This window comes from Podarcis pityusensis (genome assembly GCF_964106645.2).
Source record: "Podarcis pityusensis genome assembly, chromosome: 12".
Taxonomy (NCBI): domain Eukaryota; kingdom Metazoa; phylum Chordata; class Lepidosauria; order Squamata; family Lacertidae; genus Podarcis; species Podarcis pityusensis.
Window position 1 is genome coordinate 4,187,928 of NC_138037.1, and position 19,141 is coordinate 4,207,068.

The 19,141-nt window shown below is 45.8% G+C and overlaps 1 protein-coding gene across 1 annotated transcript; it reads right to left on the minus strand.

The window, feature by feature from the left end:
* Window positions 1-1,524: 1,524 nt before the first annotated feature.
* LOC308459088 (cytochrome P450 2C25-like) lies at window positions 1,525-19,141 on the minus strand (the record flags this gene model as incomplete). Its single annotated transcript, XM_080974177.1, has 9 exons — window positions 18,956-19,141; window positions 15,170-15,332; window positions 12,466-12,615; window positions 10,302-10,462; window positions 7,561-7,737; window positions 6,320-6,461; window positions 5,801-5,988; window positions 3,541-3,682; window positions 1,525-1,706 (listed from the first exon to the last, which is right to left on the minus strand). The coding sequence occupies exons 1-9, from the start codon at window positions 19,124-19,126 to the stop codon at window positions 1,525-1,527; spliced, it is 1,476 nt and encodes a 491-aa protein (XP_080830303.1). The 5' UTR covers window positions 19,127-19,141.

The window sequence follows — 19,141 nt, forward strand, 5'->3', positions numbered from 1 at the left end:
CCAACTGACCTAAAAAGAAAGAACTTGGTTATCTTACAAAATAATCACGCAGTCTTTCCATTAGCAAAGATACAGGCTGTAGAAATCTCCTTTCAGAGAGATTATTCATTTGCTGAGCTGGGAGCCAAGTTGCATGGCTCCTTCTTTGAGGAAAGCTGCAGAGAGAGAGAGAAAGCGGGAGGCGGGGAAGCAAAGGCTTCTGGGAGCCTGCTCTACCTATGGTGGCAACTTGACTTCAGAGCTCAGGTTAACCCTTTCATGCACACAAGTGTGAGTCAGAGGAAGCAAATCATCTGGCTTCTTTTGCACGCAATCAAAATGAGATTGTCATTTTTTTGTATTTGACGCCATCAAAGCTATCTAAGATGTATAAAAATATCTCGAACAAATGCTGGCGGTGTGTGTTCTCTGAAGGAAACCTGATTCATATGTGGTGGTCATGCCCCAATATCAAAGAGTTCTGGAATGTTATATACAATGAACTGAAAAAAAATATAAGGATAACTTTCTCCAAAAAACCTGAGGCCTTCCTACTTGGAATCGTAGGTAGAGAGTTACCAAAAAATGCAAAAGAATATTTTTTGTACGCAACTGCGGCCGCAAGAATCTTGGTTGCACAGAACTGGAAGGGGGAGAGGGTTCCTACTAAAACAGAATGGCAGAATAAATTAGTAGAATTTGCCGAGACGGCTCAAATGACAAATAGGCTGAGAGGCAATATAAATCAAAACTTTATTCAAAAATTGGATGTGATTAAGAAATATTTAATGAAATACAATAGCGGTGTGGTGTCTATGACAGTGTTTGAATGATTTCTGTATATATGCTAGATAAAACTAAAGCAAAAGTACCTCGGGTACCTCGGGTTAAGTACTTAATTCGTTCCGGAGGTCCGTTCTTAACCTGAAACTGTTCTTAACCTGAAGCACCACTTTAGCTAATGGGGCCTCCCGCTGCCGCCACGCGATTTCTGTTCTCATCCTGAAGCAAAGTTCTTAACGCGAGGTACTATTTCTGGGTTAGCGGAGTCTGTAACCTGAAGCGTCTGTAACCCGAGGTACCACTGTACAGTGGTACCTCGGGTTACATGCGCTTCAGGTTACATACGCTTCAGGTTACAGACTCCACTAACCCAGAAATAGTGCTTCAGGTTAAGAACTTTGCTTCAGGATGAGAACAGAAATCGTGCTCTGGCAGCGCGGCAGCAGCAGGAGGCCCCATTAGCTAAAGTGGTGCTTCAGGTTAAGAAAAGTTTCAGGTTAAGTACGGACCTCCAGAATGAATTAAATGCTTAACCTGAGTTACCACTGTATAACAATGTAATGTGGTCAAGCAAACTTAATAAAACAAATTTAAATAATAAAAGTGAGATCGTCTCCCCCAAAATGGCACCCTAGAAGCGTCTCACCCAATTTCACTACTATAGTAATGGTTAATCAATCAATCAATTAATTACTTGATCCTCACGGAAGCCGGAAACCCTTGTGAGCAGGCAAAGAGGACCACCAGAGTGGAGGGTGCCGCTTAGCGTGGAGTAAAACAGATGGAGACTTGGTGCGGGATGTTCCCAAAGCCGCTGACCTCTGGGGTGAGGTCAATTTTGGTGACTCCCGGAGGGTGTCTGAGATGAAAACTTTGCAGAATAGTGGTGAGATACAGGAAGAGTTGCATCCGGGCCAATCCTTCACCCAGACAGATTCTCTTCCCTGCGGGAGGAAGAAAAGAGAAGCTGCAGTCCAGGTACTTCACAAATCTAGCCAGCTTTTTTAAAAGATTAGGGATATTCACGGAGGAATATTCTCTACTGAAAGAAAACTACAGGAAAATGATGTATAGAAGGCATATAACACCAGTTATTGTATAAAACCAGCTCAAATATATGTTGGAAATGTAAGGAAAAAGAAGGGACCTTCTACCATATGTGGTGGGATTGCAGAGAAATTAAAAAATATGGGGAAATGATATATAACGAGTTGAAGAAAATGTTTAAATTAACATTTGCAAAAAAAAAGCCAGAAACATTTTTGTTAGGGATTGTAGGAAAAGGAAGGAAGATGAAGAACATATTTATGTACGTGACAACGGCGGCAAGAGTCTTAATAGCACAAGGATGGAAGAATGAAGAAACCCCGACAAAAGAACAGTGGCAAGAGAAACTGATGGACTATACGGAACTGGCAAAATTGACGTACAAAGTGCGTGACGAGGACAACTGTGACTTTAAAGAAGAATGGGAACCTTTTACAAAGTACTTAAAGAAACAACAAAACGAACTGGACTCCTTGGCAGGTTTTGAATAAACATACAAAATTTATTTGTTAATATAATAGATGGATAATTTAGGGATTTTTACATTTTTTTATAACATGCAGAGAATAATTTGTGTTAAAAAACCAGAAAGAGGAATACCTCCATGGTGGGGTATTGTAAGAAAGTAAAAATGCTTCTGGGAAATGATATATAATGAGATGAAGAAAATGTTGAAGTATACATTTGTGAAAAAAACAGAAACATTTTTACTTGGCATTGTAGGTACAGAAATTAATAGACAGGACAAAAATCTGTTTTTATATGCAACTATAGCAGCGAGAGTATTACTAGCCCAGCGATGGAAACAGGAAGAATTACCAACGAAGGAGGATTGGCAAATAAAAATGATGGAGTATGCAGAACTGGCAAAGTTGACTGGGAGAATTTGGAACCAGAAAGACCAGGACTTCCTTAAGGACTGGAAGGAATATATGACTTATTTGAAAGACAATTGCATTAATGTAACATTGCTTGTAGGTTTACAAGAAGTTTTGTAAGGGGGGCTATATAAATGATTGCAAAATGATTTAGGAAGGAAATAATCAGGAAATGAAGTTTAAAAGCATTCATTATAATAATAAAATGCAAGATTAGATAGCAAAATTGAAAATCACTAGACAGGATTGATGGAAGTCTCGGGCTATAATAGCCCAAATGAAGATGATGCGATGTGATGTGAAGCTTTGTTTGGAAAACATATGCAAAAATTAATTTTTTAAAAAAGAAGATAGAGAGGTAAAATTGACTCTCCCCCCCCCCCAGCCCTGATGACATGTGACCCCACAAGAAGTTGTGACCCTTTGTGAAGCAAATGGTCTCCCAGCCATAGCTGTCAACTTACAGATTTGAAAATAAGGGACCAGCAGCCTCAGAAATAAGGGATCAGCAGCCAAAATAAGGGATCAACGATTACTTTGATAAAATACATATTTTGTTGCGCGCAAATGGCTTTAGATACCTATTAGGTCCATAAATTACCATATAGCATATAATCAACACAAAAAAACAGCAACAATTTGGTGCTGACAAAGGACAGCTGGACATAGAAAGGGCCCCATTACCTTCAGTAGCTTATTTAAGGGACATCAACAATAAGGGACAGCAGTGGGACATGGCGCTGGGATAAGGGACTGTCCCGCCAAATAAGGGACGCTTGACAGCTATGCTCCCAGCCCCGATCGAATCTGACCCACTGCTTTTTGTGGGAAAGGAAAAGGTAGAGATCCCCACCTGTGGAAAAGGGAATGTCGGCTCCGTTCTTCTTGAAATTCCCTTTTTCATCCAGGAAATGTTCTGGGGCGAACTGGAAGGGGTTGTCGTATTGCTTGGGGTCGTGCAGTGCAGAACTCAGGATGGGAAAGACGGAGGAACCCTGTTGTGGAAAGCCAAGAAGGCAAAATACATCAAGCCCTACTGTGGAAGAACTCGTTGTGGTTCTCTTCCAGGATGCTAATATTCAGGCAGCTTCCAGGGAGCAGAGGTGGTCCAGAAAGCAACTCCTCTCTAACAAACTATTCGGAACTGGCAAAGTTAACGGCGAACATAAGAAACCAATACCATGGACAATTTATGGGCGAGTGGAAGCCTTTTTTGGGATTATTTGGAGGGGGGGGGAACATAACCAAATGAAATTGTGGGCAGGATTTGAAATGTGAGCAATGGGAATAAAACGATAATATATGAAATAGGGGGAGATGTATCAGATGAAATAGGGGGTGATGATGATGATAATTTATTATTATTTATACCCCACCCATCTGGCTGAGTTTCCCCAGCCACTCTGGGTGGCTTCCAACAAAATATTAAAATACAATAGTCTATTAAACATTAAAAGCTTCCCTAAACAGGGCTGCCTTCAGGTGTCTGCTAAAAGTCTGGTAGTTGTTTTTCTCTTTGACATCTTGGGGGGGGCATTCCACAGGACGGGCGCCACCACCGAGAAGGCCCTCTGCCTGGTCCCCTGTAACTTGGCTTCTCGCAGTGAGGGAACCGCCAGAAGGCCCTCAGCGTTGGACCTCAGTGTCTGGGCAGAGCGATGGGGGTGGAGACGCTCCTTCAGGTATACTAGACCAAGGCCCTTTAGGGCTTTAAAGGTCAGCACCAACACTTTGAATTATGCTCAGAAACGTATGGGAGCCAATGTAGGTCTTTCAGGACTGGTGTTATGTGGTCCTGCTCCCAGTCCCCAGTCTAGCTGCCACATTCTGGATTAAGACAGGGTTGGGAAACATTGGGGCAGGGACCAAATGTGGCCATTCAGGGGTCTCTCTCTCTAGCCCCTGGTACTATCTCCTGCCCTGCTCCACACCTGTCCCGAGTGCTTTTGCCCACCTGGAATGTGTCCTCAAGCTGTGACAAGATCCCCTGACTATCTGGATGGAGAGAGACATGTGCACGGAACCCTCTTGAGTTTCGCGTGCTTGAAACGCAGCTAACTAGACAAAATTCAGGGGTGCGGGTGGCACTGCGGTCTCAACCACTGAGCCTAGGGATTGCCGATCGGAAGGTCGGTGGTTGGAATCCCCGCGACGGGGTGAGCTCCCGTTGCTCAGTCCCAGCTCCTGCCAGCTTAGCAGTTCAAAAGCACGTCAAAGTGCAAGTAGATAAATAGGTATCACTCTAGCGGGAAGGTAAACAGCGTTTCCGTGCGCTGCTCTGGTTTTGCCAGAAGTGGCTTAGTCATGCTGACCGCATGACCGGGAAGAACTGTCTGCAGACAAACGTCGGCTCCCTCGGCCAGTTAAGCAAGATGAGCGCCACAACCCCAGAGTCGTTTGTGACTGGACTTAACTGTCAGGGGTCCTTTACCTTTTTTAGACAAAATTCAGACTCATTCATTGCTCGGCCCACTTCTCTATCTGGGCCTGTCCTTCACTTGACGTGCCCCCCCCCCCCAAATGTCTGTCCACGAGGCAACACGGCCATTGGGTGTAAGACGTTTCCCTATCCTTGTCCTAAAAGCAAAAGCTCTAATTAGGGTGGGGGGGGGATTGGCCTTGTCTCTAGCACACCTGCACATGTTCATGAACATCAACCAGCACACAGCGCATAGCCTGCCACTTCATATGTTGAGCAGATGAGGATTGATTTGAACTGTTGGTAACAAGTATAGGGCAATGGTTGTTTTTCCAAGGTCAGCTGAAAAACTCGGTGCAATAACACATCACAGCAATGGCGAGCCAACACATTTTGCTGCCTGAGGCAGGTGCTCCCCAACCCAAGTCAAGACCCATAGTACCTAAAGCAGGCGGAATTATTTGCCACCTGAGACAGACAATTCCACAGGCTGACCTTCCTGATACTATCATGATCTTGATCACCACCCCTTTCTTCCCCTTTCCTGACACCCAAAATTAAGCAACTTGAAGCAGCTGCCTCTCTCTATACTGTACAACGGTAGGGCCGGTCCCATGTGCCCATCAACCTCTGCCTGTTTGTTGCCTCCCACTGCTCTGAAGCTGTTAGCAGACTCTGATGCCATTCCAGGTACCTTGGGGATGAAATAGCCTTCGATTTCGGTGTCGTGTTTCGCCACACGGGTGAACCCTAAGGGGACGAGATCCAAGAATCGCTGGGCTTCGTGGAGGACGGCTTCTGTGTAAGGCATCTCAAGGCGATCCTTCATGGCAGGCGGCCTCTCCTGTCCCATCACTTGGTCTATTTCCTTTTGGATCTTTTCTGGAAGTGGACACAAAAGGCAGAACGTCCAGGTCACATCACAGCAGATGCAAGGGGAAAAAGAAAGCCAGTTCTTGCTACCCGGTTCTGAAACCTAGCAAGGTCACCCTAGAACGTTTCCCCTCAGGAGAGTATGGCCAAACTACTCACAAAATCCAGCATCGCCTGAGCTCTGCGAGTGCAGTTTTCTCACTCATCTCCACTCATCCTGTAAATAGTTCCTGCCTGAATAAAGCCTTTGAACTACAGAAATTGTAAATGATTGTTCAGCTCTAATTCACCCAAGCTGCAAGGAGAAGTGCAAGCACAGTTAGTTCAGTGGTTAGTCAACCTTGCACGGCTGGGTGCTCAAGCAGGATCATGAGGATATATCTGAGGGTGGTGCTTGTTGTTTCTGTCCCAGCGATGAATATGTCATAAGCTGCCATGTTCAAGTTCTCTCTAGTGAATTCAGTCTTGGGGTTCTGCTGCTCCTGGAAATGGGGAAAAAACACAGACGAGATTATCCTCTATACCAGGAGCCCAACATGATGTTTCACCAAGACTTAATCAGCATCCTACTGTTTTTTAAACAAATCGATACACCGCTTTTGTAAAAAACAAAAACCCACAGCACAGTTTACAAAAAGAACAAAACAATCACATTATCAGGAAAGCCAGTTAAATTAGCTATTTAAAACATTTTTAAAAAATCAGATCAATGAGAAGCAAAACCGGATTAAAGCACATATCAACATTCTACATATCTGGGTAGGCTTATCTAAACAAAATTGTTTTCAGCAGGTGCCTAATTTCAGACATAGGGACGCGGGTGGCGCTGTGGTCTAAACCACTGTGCCTGTTGGGCTTGCCGATCAGAAGGTCAGTGGTTCGAATCTCTGCGAAAGGGTGAGCTCCCGTTGCTTGGTCCCTGCTCCTGCCAACCTAGCGGTTCGAAAGCACATCAAAGTGCAAGTAGATAAATAGGTACCACTCCAGCGGGAAGGTAAGCAATGTTTCCGTGTCCTGCTCTGTTTTGCCAGAAGCGGCTTCGTCATGCTGGCCACATGACCTGGAAGCTGTACGCCGGCTCCCTTGGCCAATAAAGTGAGATGAGCGCCGCAACCCCAGAGTCGTCCGCGACTGGACCTAATGGTCGGGAGTCCCTTTATCTTTAATTTCAGACATAGGGAAGTGGGTGGTGCTGTGGTCTAAACCACAGAGCCTAGGGCTTGCCAATCAGAAGGTCGATGGTTCGAATCCCCGCAACGGGGTGAGCTCCCGTTGCTCGGTCCCTGCTCCTGCCAACCTAGCAGTTTGAAAGCACGTCAAAGTGCAAGTAGATAAATAGGTACCACAATGGCGGGAAGGTAAACAGCGTTTCCGTGCACTGCTCTGGTTTTGCCAGAAGCGGCTTAGTCAAGCTGGCCACATGACCTGGAAGCTGTCTGCGGACAAACGCCAGCACTCTCGGCCTATAGAGCGAGATGAGTGTGCAACCCCAGAGTCAGTCATGACTGGACCTAACGGTCAGGGGTCCCTTTACCTTTACCTTTAATTTGGGACATATAAATCCACTCCTCCATATCTCACCTGCTCCATTTTGAGGAGGAAGGAATCTATGAAGTCCCGGGGAGCATTGGGATCCAGACTTCTCTCGTGATCTTTCACCTTCTGGGCTATGAAGACCTGGATGTCCCCGAGGTTTTTAAAGAAAGTTTGATGAGGACCAGGCAAGTAGTCTAGGATCCTGGGAAAGATGTTGTAGAGCTGAGAAAAGGAAAGAGAGAGGGGGAGAAAAACACTCGTACAGACATAGCGGTGAATCAGCCTTGGTGAGTTTGAATCTCTTCAGCGAACTAAAATAAATCGCACCGTCAGAAACTGACATGTGACACAGCTCAGAAGCATCCCAGACCCTGAGATTCCAGGGCCCAAATGTGAGACCCAGGAAGAAGAAGAAGAAGAGTTTGGATTTGATATCCTGCCTTTCACTCCCTTTAAGGAGTCTCAAAGCGGCTAACATTCTCCTTTCCCTTCCTCCCCCACAACAAACACTCTGTGAGGTGGGGCTGAGAGACTTCAGAGAAGTGTGACTGGCCCAAGGTCACCCAGCAGCTGCATGTGGAGGAGCGGGGAAGCGAACCCGGTTCCCCAGATTACGAGACTACCGCTCTTAACCACTACACCACACTGGCTCTCCGTCCTGGAGACGGAGGTTAATTGGGAGAGGAGACCTGACGAGAGCAGACCCTGCAGAGTGTCTATGCTATCATTTGCAGCTGGCTCCTGAATCGAGCAAGCTTGATCTCAAGTAAAAAAAAATAATGGATGTACTGTGCTATATTAGAAGCAAAAAAAAACTTGTTTTGGTGAATTGGAAGAGCCGCAAAAAGATTCCATTGAGCACGTGGGTTGATAATACGGACAGATTAGCTACATACGAACAAATTGCATGTCAACGCAAATTAAGAATTGATAAATATGAAGAAATCTGGAAGGAACATTTAAGCGATAAGGCAGATAGTGGGGGGAAGTGGGGGGAGGAGAGAGAGGTGGGGAAATATTGTTAAAAAGGAGTAGTCACAGGTGTATCAGTGTATTCAAATCTGAAATGTCAAATTGTGTTGTTATGGTTTTTGTTGTACGTGTCTTTTGCGGTTGTTGTTTGTATTGAAAACATAGCTATCAACTTACAGATTTGAAAATAAGGGACCAGCAGCCTCGAAAATAAGGGATCAGCAGCCAAAATAAGGGATTTTCCGAACACAGGTATGCTCAACTTCTGAGCCCCTTTCGAGCCAAAGGCAGAAAGCCCAGCCAGCAGCCAAACGAAGCCTCAAGCGGTGGTTCCCACAGCGCAGCAACCCGGCAAAGGGGATGCAGCAAGGAAAACCACCGTCACCTCTCCGCTGGGAAGCGCTGAGCAAAGGCGAGTCCCCAGGCAACGCGGCCGATTTGATCGGCACAAGGCATGCAAGCTCCACCCCCCAGTCGTTCTTAGACTCCTTATTGGGTGAGCAACGCAGCCAAGCAACACAGTTGGAGCCTCCCTCCTCCCTGGCCGGCAGGGAGACAGGGAGAGGAGCTGCTTCCTTTGAAACCCGGGAAATTTAAGGGACATCATCAATAAGGGACAGCAGCGGGACACGGCGCTGGGATAAGGGACTTTCCATCCAAATAAGGGACGGCTGACAGCTATGATTGAAAAAATGATTAAATAATTCTTTTTTTTAAAAAAGAGCTTGATTTCAAGTCCTGTTTTCCAGCAGGGTCTGCCTGCCCAGGAGGCAGATTGAGGCAGCTGCCTCGGGTACAAGAATCCCGCACGGAAGCAAGGAGAAACAGCGGCAGCAACATCCGGGGAGAGAGACCTCACGAAAACTCACAGAGCTCGTTCAAGATCTTGCTGCTGCGGCCGCCGCCACCGCTTCTCACTCCACACGCACTACTCAGCGCCACCGGAGAAGCAAGGAGCAGTGGCTGCAGCTTCCGGGTTCTGGAGAGATCTTGTGGATCCCTCGCAGTTCCAGTAAGCAAGGCTTTGGCGGTGCAGAGGAGCAGCAGCGGCTGGGGTGGTGCCAGCAGTTGGCTCGCTTCCTATTTGCCTCAATAATAATAATAAGAAGAAGAAGAAGAAATTTATACCCCACCCATCTGGCTGGGTTTCCCCAGCCGCTCTGAGCGGTTCCCAACAGAATATTAAAAACACAACAAAACACCCAACATTAAAAACTTCCCCAAACAGGGCTGTATTCAGATGTCTTGCAATTTAATCTGTATTTTAAATTGGGTTTCCCCCCCTATTATGTTTTTACTGTAATTTTACTGGTGTTAGCCGCCCTGAGCCTGGCACTGGCCGGGGAGGGCGGGGTATAAATAAAAATTATTATTATTATTATTATTATTATTATTATTATTATTCTCAATGTTCTTAAACTGAGGAGCGCTTTCCCTAACGGGCCTTCTGCTGCCGGTGCCCTTCCACCGTTTGGCTTCTGTTCTTAGATCAAGGTAAGTTTCCCCAGCCACTCTGGGCAGCTCCCAACAAATTAAAAACAGAATAAAGCATCAAATATTAAAAACTTTCCTAAACAGGGCTGCCTTCTGATGTCTTCTAAAAGTCAGAGAGTTGTTTATTTCCTTGACATCTGATGGGAGGGTGCTCCACAGGGCGGGTGCCACCACCAAGAAGGCCCTCTGCCTGGTTCCCTGTAACCTCACTTCTCGCAGGGAGGGAACCACCAGAAGGCCCTCGGAGCTGGACCTCAGTGTCCGGGCAGAACGATGGGGGTGGAGACGCTCCTTCCTCTGCTACCCAGGGTCCTCCTTACCTGCCCTGCAGTGGAACTCTCCAACCGGAAGCTTTCGACCAGCAAGCGGAGAATCCGGCGGTACTCCGGGTCATTGTAATCAAACCGTTCACCGAGGAGGATGTGGCTGATCACGTTGCCCGTTGCGCAGCTGAACAGGACGGCTGGGTTGAAGGGCTGGCCTGGCAAAGGAAGTGGAGTTGGGAGGGATGGTGTCAAGAAATGCCCCAGCCGAAAAAACGCAGTGACTACATTATTACATGAGCACTGTTCCACAGAATTTGATATTTTCATTTATATACATTCATTCGAAATAAGATGGGTTTATGAAGCATTATGAAGGGACACGGGTGGCGCTGTGGGTTAAACCACAGAGCCTAGGACTTGCCGATCAGAAGGTTGGCAGTTCGAATCCCCGCGACGGGGTGAGCTCCCGTTGCTCGGTCCCAGCTCCTGCCAACCTAGCAGTTCGAAAGCACGTCAAATTGCAAGTAGATAAATAGGTACCACTCCGGCGGGAAGGTAAACGGCATTTCCGTGCGCTGCTCTGGTTCGCCAGAAGCGGCTTAGTCATGCTGGCCACAAGACCATGAGCGCCGCAACCCCAGAGTCAGCCACGACTGGACCTAATGGTCAGGGGTCCCTTTATCTTTTATGAAGCATTTTATATCCACCCACCACGCTGATGAAGAATTCTACCAAACAGTAGTCAATCTCCAGAATTACTGTTCAGTGTTGGACATCATTGTTGAATACACAAAGCTTCACAGCTTCTCTTCCACTGTATAAAGTTTGGTACCTCGCTTCATTTAAAGATTTTCAGAGACTTTGAGACTAAAGATTTCCTTTTGAACTTTTTATGATTTGAAAGAATTCTATAAAGATTGTCTATTACGTATGTATATGGTCATCGTGTTGCCTAGACATTGTTGAAAAAATGCACACGGCAGAGGTTTCACTCTTTATTGTCAAATAAACAATTGTCAAATTCTACAGCTCTGAACACTGACGCATCTGTCATCTAGGCAGCTATTCTCTCTTTTTTTAAATTAATATATTTTTATTGCTTTTAAATATTGCATCACCAATGTAAAAAGAAAACCCACCACCCATCAGTTAACAAAAATATGTTGCATAAAAAGAAAAATGTTACCCAAAAATAAATGTTACATATAAATAAAACAGTGTTCTTCCATACTTTAAGACTCTCTCAGCGTGGGACTTCCGTTTCCTCAATAACAGCATTATATTATAGCAATTAAGATATATTGCCTATGTTCTTTATAACATATTATATGGCCATAATTATTCAAAGCCTGTTAAAGTTTTCATATGGGAACAATGTTCTTTCAAATGTAATCTAGAGTTATCCCATTCTTTATTGAAGTTTTGGCTTCTCTGGTTCCTAATGAGTGAGTTACCTGTAATTGTAACAGTGAATGGGCAGGTGATCTTTACTACAAGAAACAAGAAGAAGAAGCAAAGTTCCCCCCCCCTCAACACAGTATTACTTAGTCTAGATTTTTATATATTAAAAAATGCATCCCCCGGAGATTTCAAAGGGCAACCTATTTGCTTGTTGTGGGAATGTTCAGGGATGCAGGAGAGGATATATTGTCTGATTATATCCTTATCCATCATGTGTTCCACAATTTCAGCAGAGTAACATTCCCTTCTTTTAAATTTGCAGCGGCTGCATTTGCTCAGGCTCGCTAAAGCCTCTATAATAACTGTTTTGGTATTTTCCCCTTATTCCCTCATAAAGGATAAGACACAACACAGTCTTCTATAAAAGTATAAAAAGGTTTACTCACACACCATTCTGTTCACAGTTGGATCCCAGAAGGCAGACTTAGCTTAGAAAAGTAACATACACCTGGAAACTATCTCATAAAGAGACAGTCCCTTTGTCCTCCCTTGGCTGGAGGCCAAGAGAGTATATTTGTCTAAGCAGATGTTGCTTCTTCGATGCATGTAGTCAAAGAGAGAGAGATGGCTGCCCTGCCCTGTGCTTTTGTCCTTACCTGCACAGGTGAGGCCACACCCACCTCTAGTCACATGCAGAGGAAGTCTGTCCCAGCCCAGAAGGAAACAGGAAGTTTACCTGCTGGCTGGACCAACATCCCTCCCCATGTGCAAACGTGTTCACTCTCGGAATGTTGTACTTGACTGCTCTTGTACTCACCGTTTTTGGCCCTGAGCTCCTTCATCAGGTACTCTGCCTCTTCCTGGATCCTCTCCTCAATGTTCTTCTTCCCCATCCCAAAGTTCCTCATGGTGGTGAGGGAGAAGCGGCGGAGCTGGAGCCAGCGCTCGCCATTGGACATGATGATCCCTGCAGAAGAAACATAGGACTTGGCCACATTAGTAAAGAAAAAGCGAATCAAATGCACTATAAACACACGACACCAGATGGCGCCAGAGAGCAGGGAATTTTAAAACACTGTTTCCCATAGGGATTTCTTTCTTTTGCTATAACAATCTAATTTATGACTTATTCATAGAGTTTTTGTCCTGTGTCTAGAGCCACCCTGTAGTCTATGTTAGGTTTCTGTTTGTGCCACTGTGCAGTGCTTGGAGTCACAAGACTCTGTTTACATTCCAGAGATTCCAGACTGCTGGAAGTCTCACAGGAGACGGGAGACGGATGTTGTTATTACTGGTTTCCTGTTTCTTTGTACCAGTTGCCTCTCTGCCTTCACAGAGAGAGGATGTATATTTCTTTTCTGTCTGCGTAGTTAGAAGTAAAACTCTTAGCAATGTAGCTCATATTTCTCGTCCTCTTCTGCTGCTTGGACACTCTGCGTAATGAGGGAATGTACCTGGAGCCTCATCAAAGGCTCAGGTCGTTAATCACCGTCGGAGGACTCGAGGACTCGGTCGAACGCAAGTTCCAACAGTCTATGCCAGTGGTTCCCAATTAGCTTATTACTGAGGACCCCTTATTTTTCAAAAGTCAAGCCGCAGAACCCTTGCTGACGCCTGGGGCAGCAGAGGTTGTTGAGAATGGGCGTCAGGGACCGTGCTGAGGGGGGGCCTGCACTGAGGAGGAATGGTGGGAGTCTCCCCCTCCCCCTGCTACTACCCCGGATTGTTAATTTTCCCAGGAGCAGGAGGACAGTATAGATTTGGAACAGCGGTTTGCAGAGGGGCATAGTTCAGAAGGCAGAAGCTGGGAAATACTGGATTGGGAACAGCTAGGAGAAGAGACACTGGCACTTCTGGCTCAGAAATGGAAGCAGCAGGAACTTCCAACACTGGTCAAGATGATGGAGTATGTAGAGATGGCCAAGTTGACGGGGAAGATTCAGAATCAGCGTGACAAACTGTTTCAAAAGGACTGGAACAAATTTATATTTGGTATGAAAGAAAATTGCAAACGTTTGAAAATGTTTGTGGGCTTGAATTGAAATGTTTTGTAATGTAAATAAAAAGAGCTGATTTAACGATAATAAGGTGAAATATAATTTGACAAAGGGTAAATAAGTTTTTATAGAAATGCGAAGAATATGGAAAGTTATGTGGAAGTCAGAAAGAGGGAGGGAAGGAGGTTGATGCTCTTACAGCATAATATATTAAGTCATAGAATTATGTAACAAAATGTGAATATGATTTAAGTGGAAAACTCAATAAAAATTATTTTAAAAAAGAGAGAGAGAGACACTGGAAGAGAGAGGGTTAACAGATCCACACTCTAGAAAGCCTTACTCCACCGCCCTTACCAAAGTTGAGAAGAGCTCAGAAAGTGGCAGAACAGAAAGCACAGAGGGTACAAGGTCAGATGACGAGACATAGAAGTGACATAGATTAATAGGGACAGCAGGGGGTGGAAACCTTAATTGGGAGCACCGCCATTTCTAGGAGATAGGTTCTTCTATCGCTGTGATTATTTAACTGGTAAGAAGACACCTTTTCCTTTGTTCTGCTTATCTACTGCCGCAGGGGGTCGGAAGCTGATTCCCTGAGGCCTGACATTAGGAGATCGTCCCAAACTTTTGAGCTTTTTTTGAGGCGGTCGCCCCAAGTTGTTGCGTTCCACCGATGCAATCGGGTGTGCAAGCAAGAGAGGACAGGGACTGGAGTCCCTGATGCCACCGGCACATGAAGCGCCATGCTTGGAACAGGACCCATGAGTCAGGTCAGCCTTGGTCCCACAAGATGTGTCAGGCTGCTCTCCCCACCAGCCCAGCTAGGGTCACATCAGCCCGCGCATCACCTAGCCCAGCTTGCTGGGACTGTTGAGAGTTGCACTGGGGGCAGGGGCCATGCTAATCTTCTCTGTGTTTAGTCGTTTAGTTGTTTCCGACTCTTCGTGACCCCCTGGACCAGAGCACACCAGGCACTCCTGTCTTCCACTGCCTCCTGCAGTTTGGTCAAACTCATGCTGGTAGCTTTGAGAACACTGTCCCACCATCTCGCCCTCTATCATCCCCTTCTCCTTGTGCCCTCCATCTTTCCCAACAGCAGGGTCTTTTCCAGGGAGTCTTCTCTTCTCCTGAGGTGGCCAAAGGATTGGAGCCTCAGCTTCAGCATCTGTCCTTCCAGTGAGCATTCAGGGCTGATTTCCTTCAGAATGGAGAGGTTGGATCTTCTTGCAGTCCATGGTACTCTCAAGACTCTCCTCCAGCACCAGAATTCAAAAGCATCCATTTATTTATATGATTTATATGGATAAAAAGCAAGGAAAAACTGTTGAAACTGGTCCGGTGAGATGTGGGACCTGCAGAGATGAGGCGTGTGGCCTGGGGAACATTTCGAGGGCCAGACAGAAAGCTCTGGAGGGCCACATCCAGCCCTCAGGGCTGATATCCCCCCACCCTTGGCCTAGAGACCCTTTCCACTTTTCCACCCAGGCTAACGGTGCCCCCCTCATGTAAGAGATGCAATACCTAGTCCTCTGTTGGTCTTATCTGCTGACGGGAAGCTGCCTCGGTCGAGAAACTCATCTCCACGATCAACAAGGACCTTCTTCACCAAGTCATAACCGAAGAGAACCACAGCCTGATCTGAGCCAATATACACGGTGAAGATCGGCCCGTATTTTTTGCTCATCTGCAAAGACAAAGCAGGGAAGAGAGGGAGCAGGCATCAGGGTGCTGGTGATTGCAGAAGACTAGCGGAAATGGTGGCCATGGGTTAGATTTTTGGGTGTAATAATAATAATAATAATAATAATAATAATAATAATAATAATTTATTATTTGTACCCCGCCCATCTGGTTGGGTTTCCCCAGCCACCCTGGGCGGCTTCCAACAAAACACTAAAATACAATAACCTATTAAACATTAAAAGCTTCCCTAAACAGGGCTGCCTTCAGATGTCTTCTAAAAGTTTGGTAGTTATTTTTCTCTTTGACATCTGGTGGGAGGGTGTTCCACAGGGCGGGCGCCACCACCGAGAAGGCCCTCTGCCTGGTTCCCTGTAATTTCACTTCTCGCAGGGAGGGAATCGCCAGAAGCCCCTCGGCGCTGGACCTCAGTGTCCGGGCAGAACGATGGGGGTGGAGACGCTCCTTCAGGTCTACTGGGCCAAGGCCATTTAGGGCTTTCAAGGTCAGCACCAACACTTTGAATTGTGCTTGGAAACGTACTGGGAGCCAGTGTAGGTCTTTCAAGACTGGTCTTATATGGTCTCGGCAGCCACTCCCAGTCACCAGTCTAGCTGCCGCATTCTGGATTAGTTGTAGTTTCCGGGTTACCTTCAAAGGTAGCCCTGCACAGAGCCATTGCAGTAGTCCAAGCGAGAGATAACTAGAGCATGCACCATTCTGGCGAGACAGTCTGTGGGCAGGGAGGGTCTCATCCTGCGTACCAGATGGAGCTGGTAGACAGCTGCCCTGGGCACAGATTTGACCTGCGCCTCCATGGACAGCTGTGAGTCCAAAATGACTCCCAGGCTGCACACCTGGTCCTTCAGGGGCACAGTTACCCCATTCAGGACCAGGGAGTCCCCCACACCCGCCCGCCCCCTGTCCCCCAAAAACAGTACTTCTGTCTTGTCAGGATTCAACCTCAATCTGTGAGCCGCCATCCATCCTCCAACTGCCTCCAGGCACTCACACAGGACCTTCACCACCTTCACTGGTTCTGATTTGAAAGAGAGGTAGAGCTGGGTATCATCCGCATACTGATGAACACCCAGCCCAAACCCCCTGATGATCTCTCCCAGCGGCTGCATGTAGATGTTGAAAAGCATGGGGGAGAGGACGGAGCCCTGAAAATGAAACTTGACTTTTTTTTTTGGATTCAGAGAAGGGATGAGGAAATGCTCTGAGAATATGGAACGACTGATTGGCCCGGCGCCATCTGCTCGCCTCACATTGGAATAGATGCTTGATAAACATCTGCTGTTGCATAAGCTCCATGCAAAAAAATCACAGAGTGTGGAAAGAGAGAAAAAGGCGGGTCAAGAACAGGGCAGATCATGAGACTTTTGGTTATGAAAACATGTTTATCCCCACAAAGAGCCTCTTTGTTTCTCAGCTTGCTCCTTCCCCAAACCTGGTGCTCTGGACCAGAGTTTTCGAACTACAACTCCCACCAGCCCCGGCCATTGCAGTCGGGAGTTGTAGTCCCAAGGCACCTTGCTGAGGCAACCTGGGCTCTCTTCCATTCAAAAAACCCGCAACCATGTAGACAAGGATTAAATGTAAGGTATTGGTTGCATTTAGAACAGATTTATGAAAGATTTAGAAAACATTGATTAGAATATTTGTGTCAGATTGTATGGGGGAAATACGGAACGACAGATACAATCTTCCTTAAAATGTATATAGGAAGTGCAGTGTAAGCGATGGAAGCCAATCAGTGAAATTTTATTATTATTTTCATATTGAGATATTTGTAGAATAAACTTGGAAGAAATTCTTCCAACTTTTCTTCTCATTATTTTTTTTTCTTTTTTCTTTTCTTCTTTTTTTCCTCTTTTGTTCCTTTTTTCATATATGTGCTTATTGGAAATATATATGTATGTATGTATTTGCAATATTTTGCTTATATTTTGTAACAATTAAAGGTAAAGGTAAAGGGACCCCTGACCATTAGGTCCAGTCGTGGCTGACTCTGGGGTTGCGGCACTCATCTCGCTTTATTGGCTGAGGGAGCCGGCGTACAGCTTCCGGGTCGTGTGGCCAGCATGACTAAGCCGCTTCTGGCGAACCAGAGCAGCGCATGGAAACGCCGTTTACCTTCCTGCTGGAGTGGTACCTATTTATCTACTTGCACTTTGATGTGCTTTCGAACTGCTAGGTTGGCAGGAGCAGGGACCGAGCAACGGGAGCTCACCCCGTCGCGGGGATTTGAACCGCCAACCTTCAGATTGGCAAGTCATAGGCTCTGTGGTTTAACCCACAGCGCCACCCGCGTCCCCCTTTGTAACAATTACTGTATGTTAAATAAATATTTTTTTTAAAAAAATGCAACCATTTCCTCTCGTCCTCCAAACGGCACCCCCTGGCCCAGCCTGCCTCCCCAGCTGCTGCCAGATGTCTCCTTCCGAATCCTTGCCTGCAGCTGTTTGCAGTCTTGTTCTGTCATCTGAGGAGGTTTCCAAAGTGTTATTTTGCCGTGCTCTGAGCTACGTGGCTGTAAAGCACTCAGAGAAGGCTGGGCCTGGGGAAACTGGCATGCAGGTGACTTTTTAAAAAATGTTTTTTATTAGCAATTTCAACATAACAGATTATCAAAACATATCATATTCATTATTTCCCTTCCCCCCTTCAACCCCCCCGAGACTTCCCTCAGCTCCTCTCTCTGCTTTCTCAGCACATATTATTCTCTGCCCGTTATAAAATTATACATGTCCTTACATTATCTATCTACCACGTTATCAACCAATAAATTTGTGTATGTTTATTCAAAACCTGCCAAGTAGTCCAATTCATTTTGTTGTCTTTTTAGATAATTTGTAAAAAGCTCCCATTCTTCTTTGAAGTCACAGTTGTCCTTATCTCACAGTTTGTATGTCAATTTCGCGAGTTCTGTGTAGCTCATCAATTTTTCTTGCCACTGTTCTTTCTTCGGGATTTCCTCATTCTTCCATCCTTGTGCTATCAAGACTCTTGCCGCTGTTGTAGCATACATAAATACCGTATTTTTTGCTCTATAAGACTCACTTTTTCCCTCCTAAAAATTAAGGGGAAATGTGTGTGCGTCTTATGGAGCGAATGCAGGCTGCACAGCTATCCCAGAAGCCAGAACAGCAAGAGGGATTGCTGCTTTCACTGCGCAGCGATCCCTCTTGCTGTTCTGGCTTCTGAGATTCAGAATATTTTTTTTATTGTTTTCCTTCTCCAAAAACTAGGTGCATCTTATGGTCTGGTGCGTCTTACAGAGCGAAAAATACGGTAAGTTCTTGGTTTTTCTTGGCAGGTCTTGTCCTACAATCCCTAAAAGAAATGCTTCTGGGTTTTTTTTTACAAATGTCATTTTAAACTTTTTTTCCAATTCATTGTATATCATTTCCCGATTTTTAAAAACTTCTCTACATTCTCACCACATATGATAAAAAGTCCCTTCTTTTTCTTTACATTTCCAACATATGTTTGACCCGGTTTTTTTACATTTTTGCTAGGCATGCAGGTGACTTAAACAGATAGCCAGGAGACAAGGCCTGCCCAAAGTCCCAGTGGGTCAGGGAGCCTGGGACACGGCTTAGCTGAAGCCCCAATCCTTACCTCTCGGAAATTTCCAACTAGGTTCTGCACCTTCAGCTGCAGGAGGTTCCCGACGAATGGAAGCGGTGTTGGCCCTGGAGGCAAGTTTTTTGCCTTAGGTCTCATCCCCCAAACCAAGAGGAAGACCAGGCAGATGACCAAGAAGATTGTCGCGCTCCCCAGCAGATCCATTGCTGCAGCAGGTAG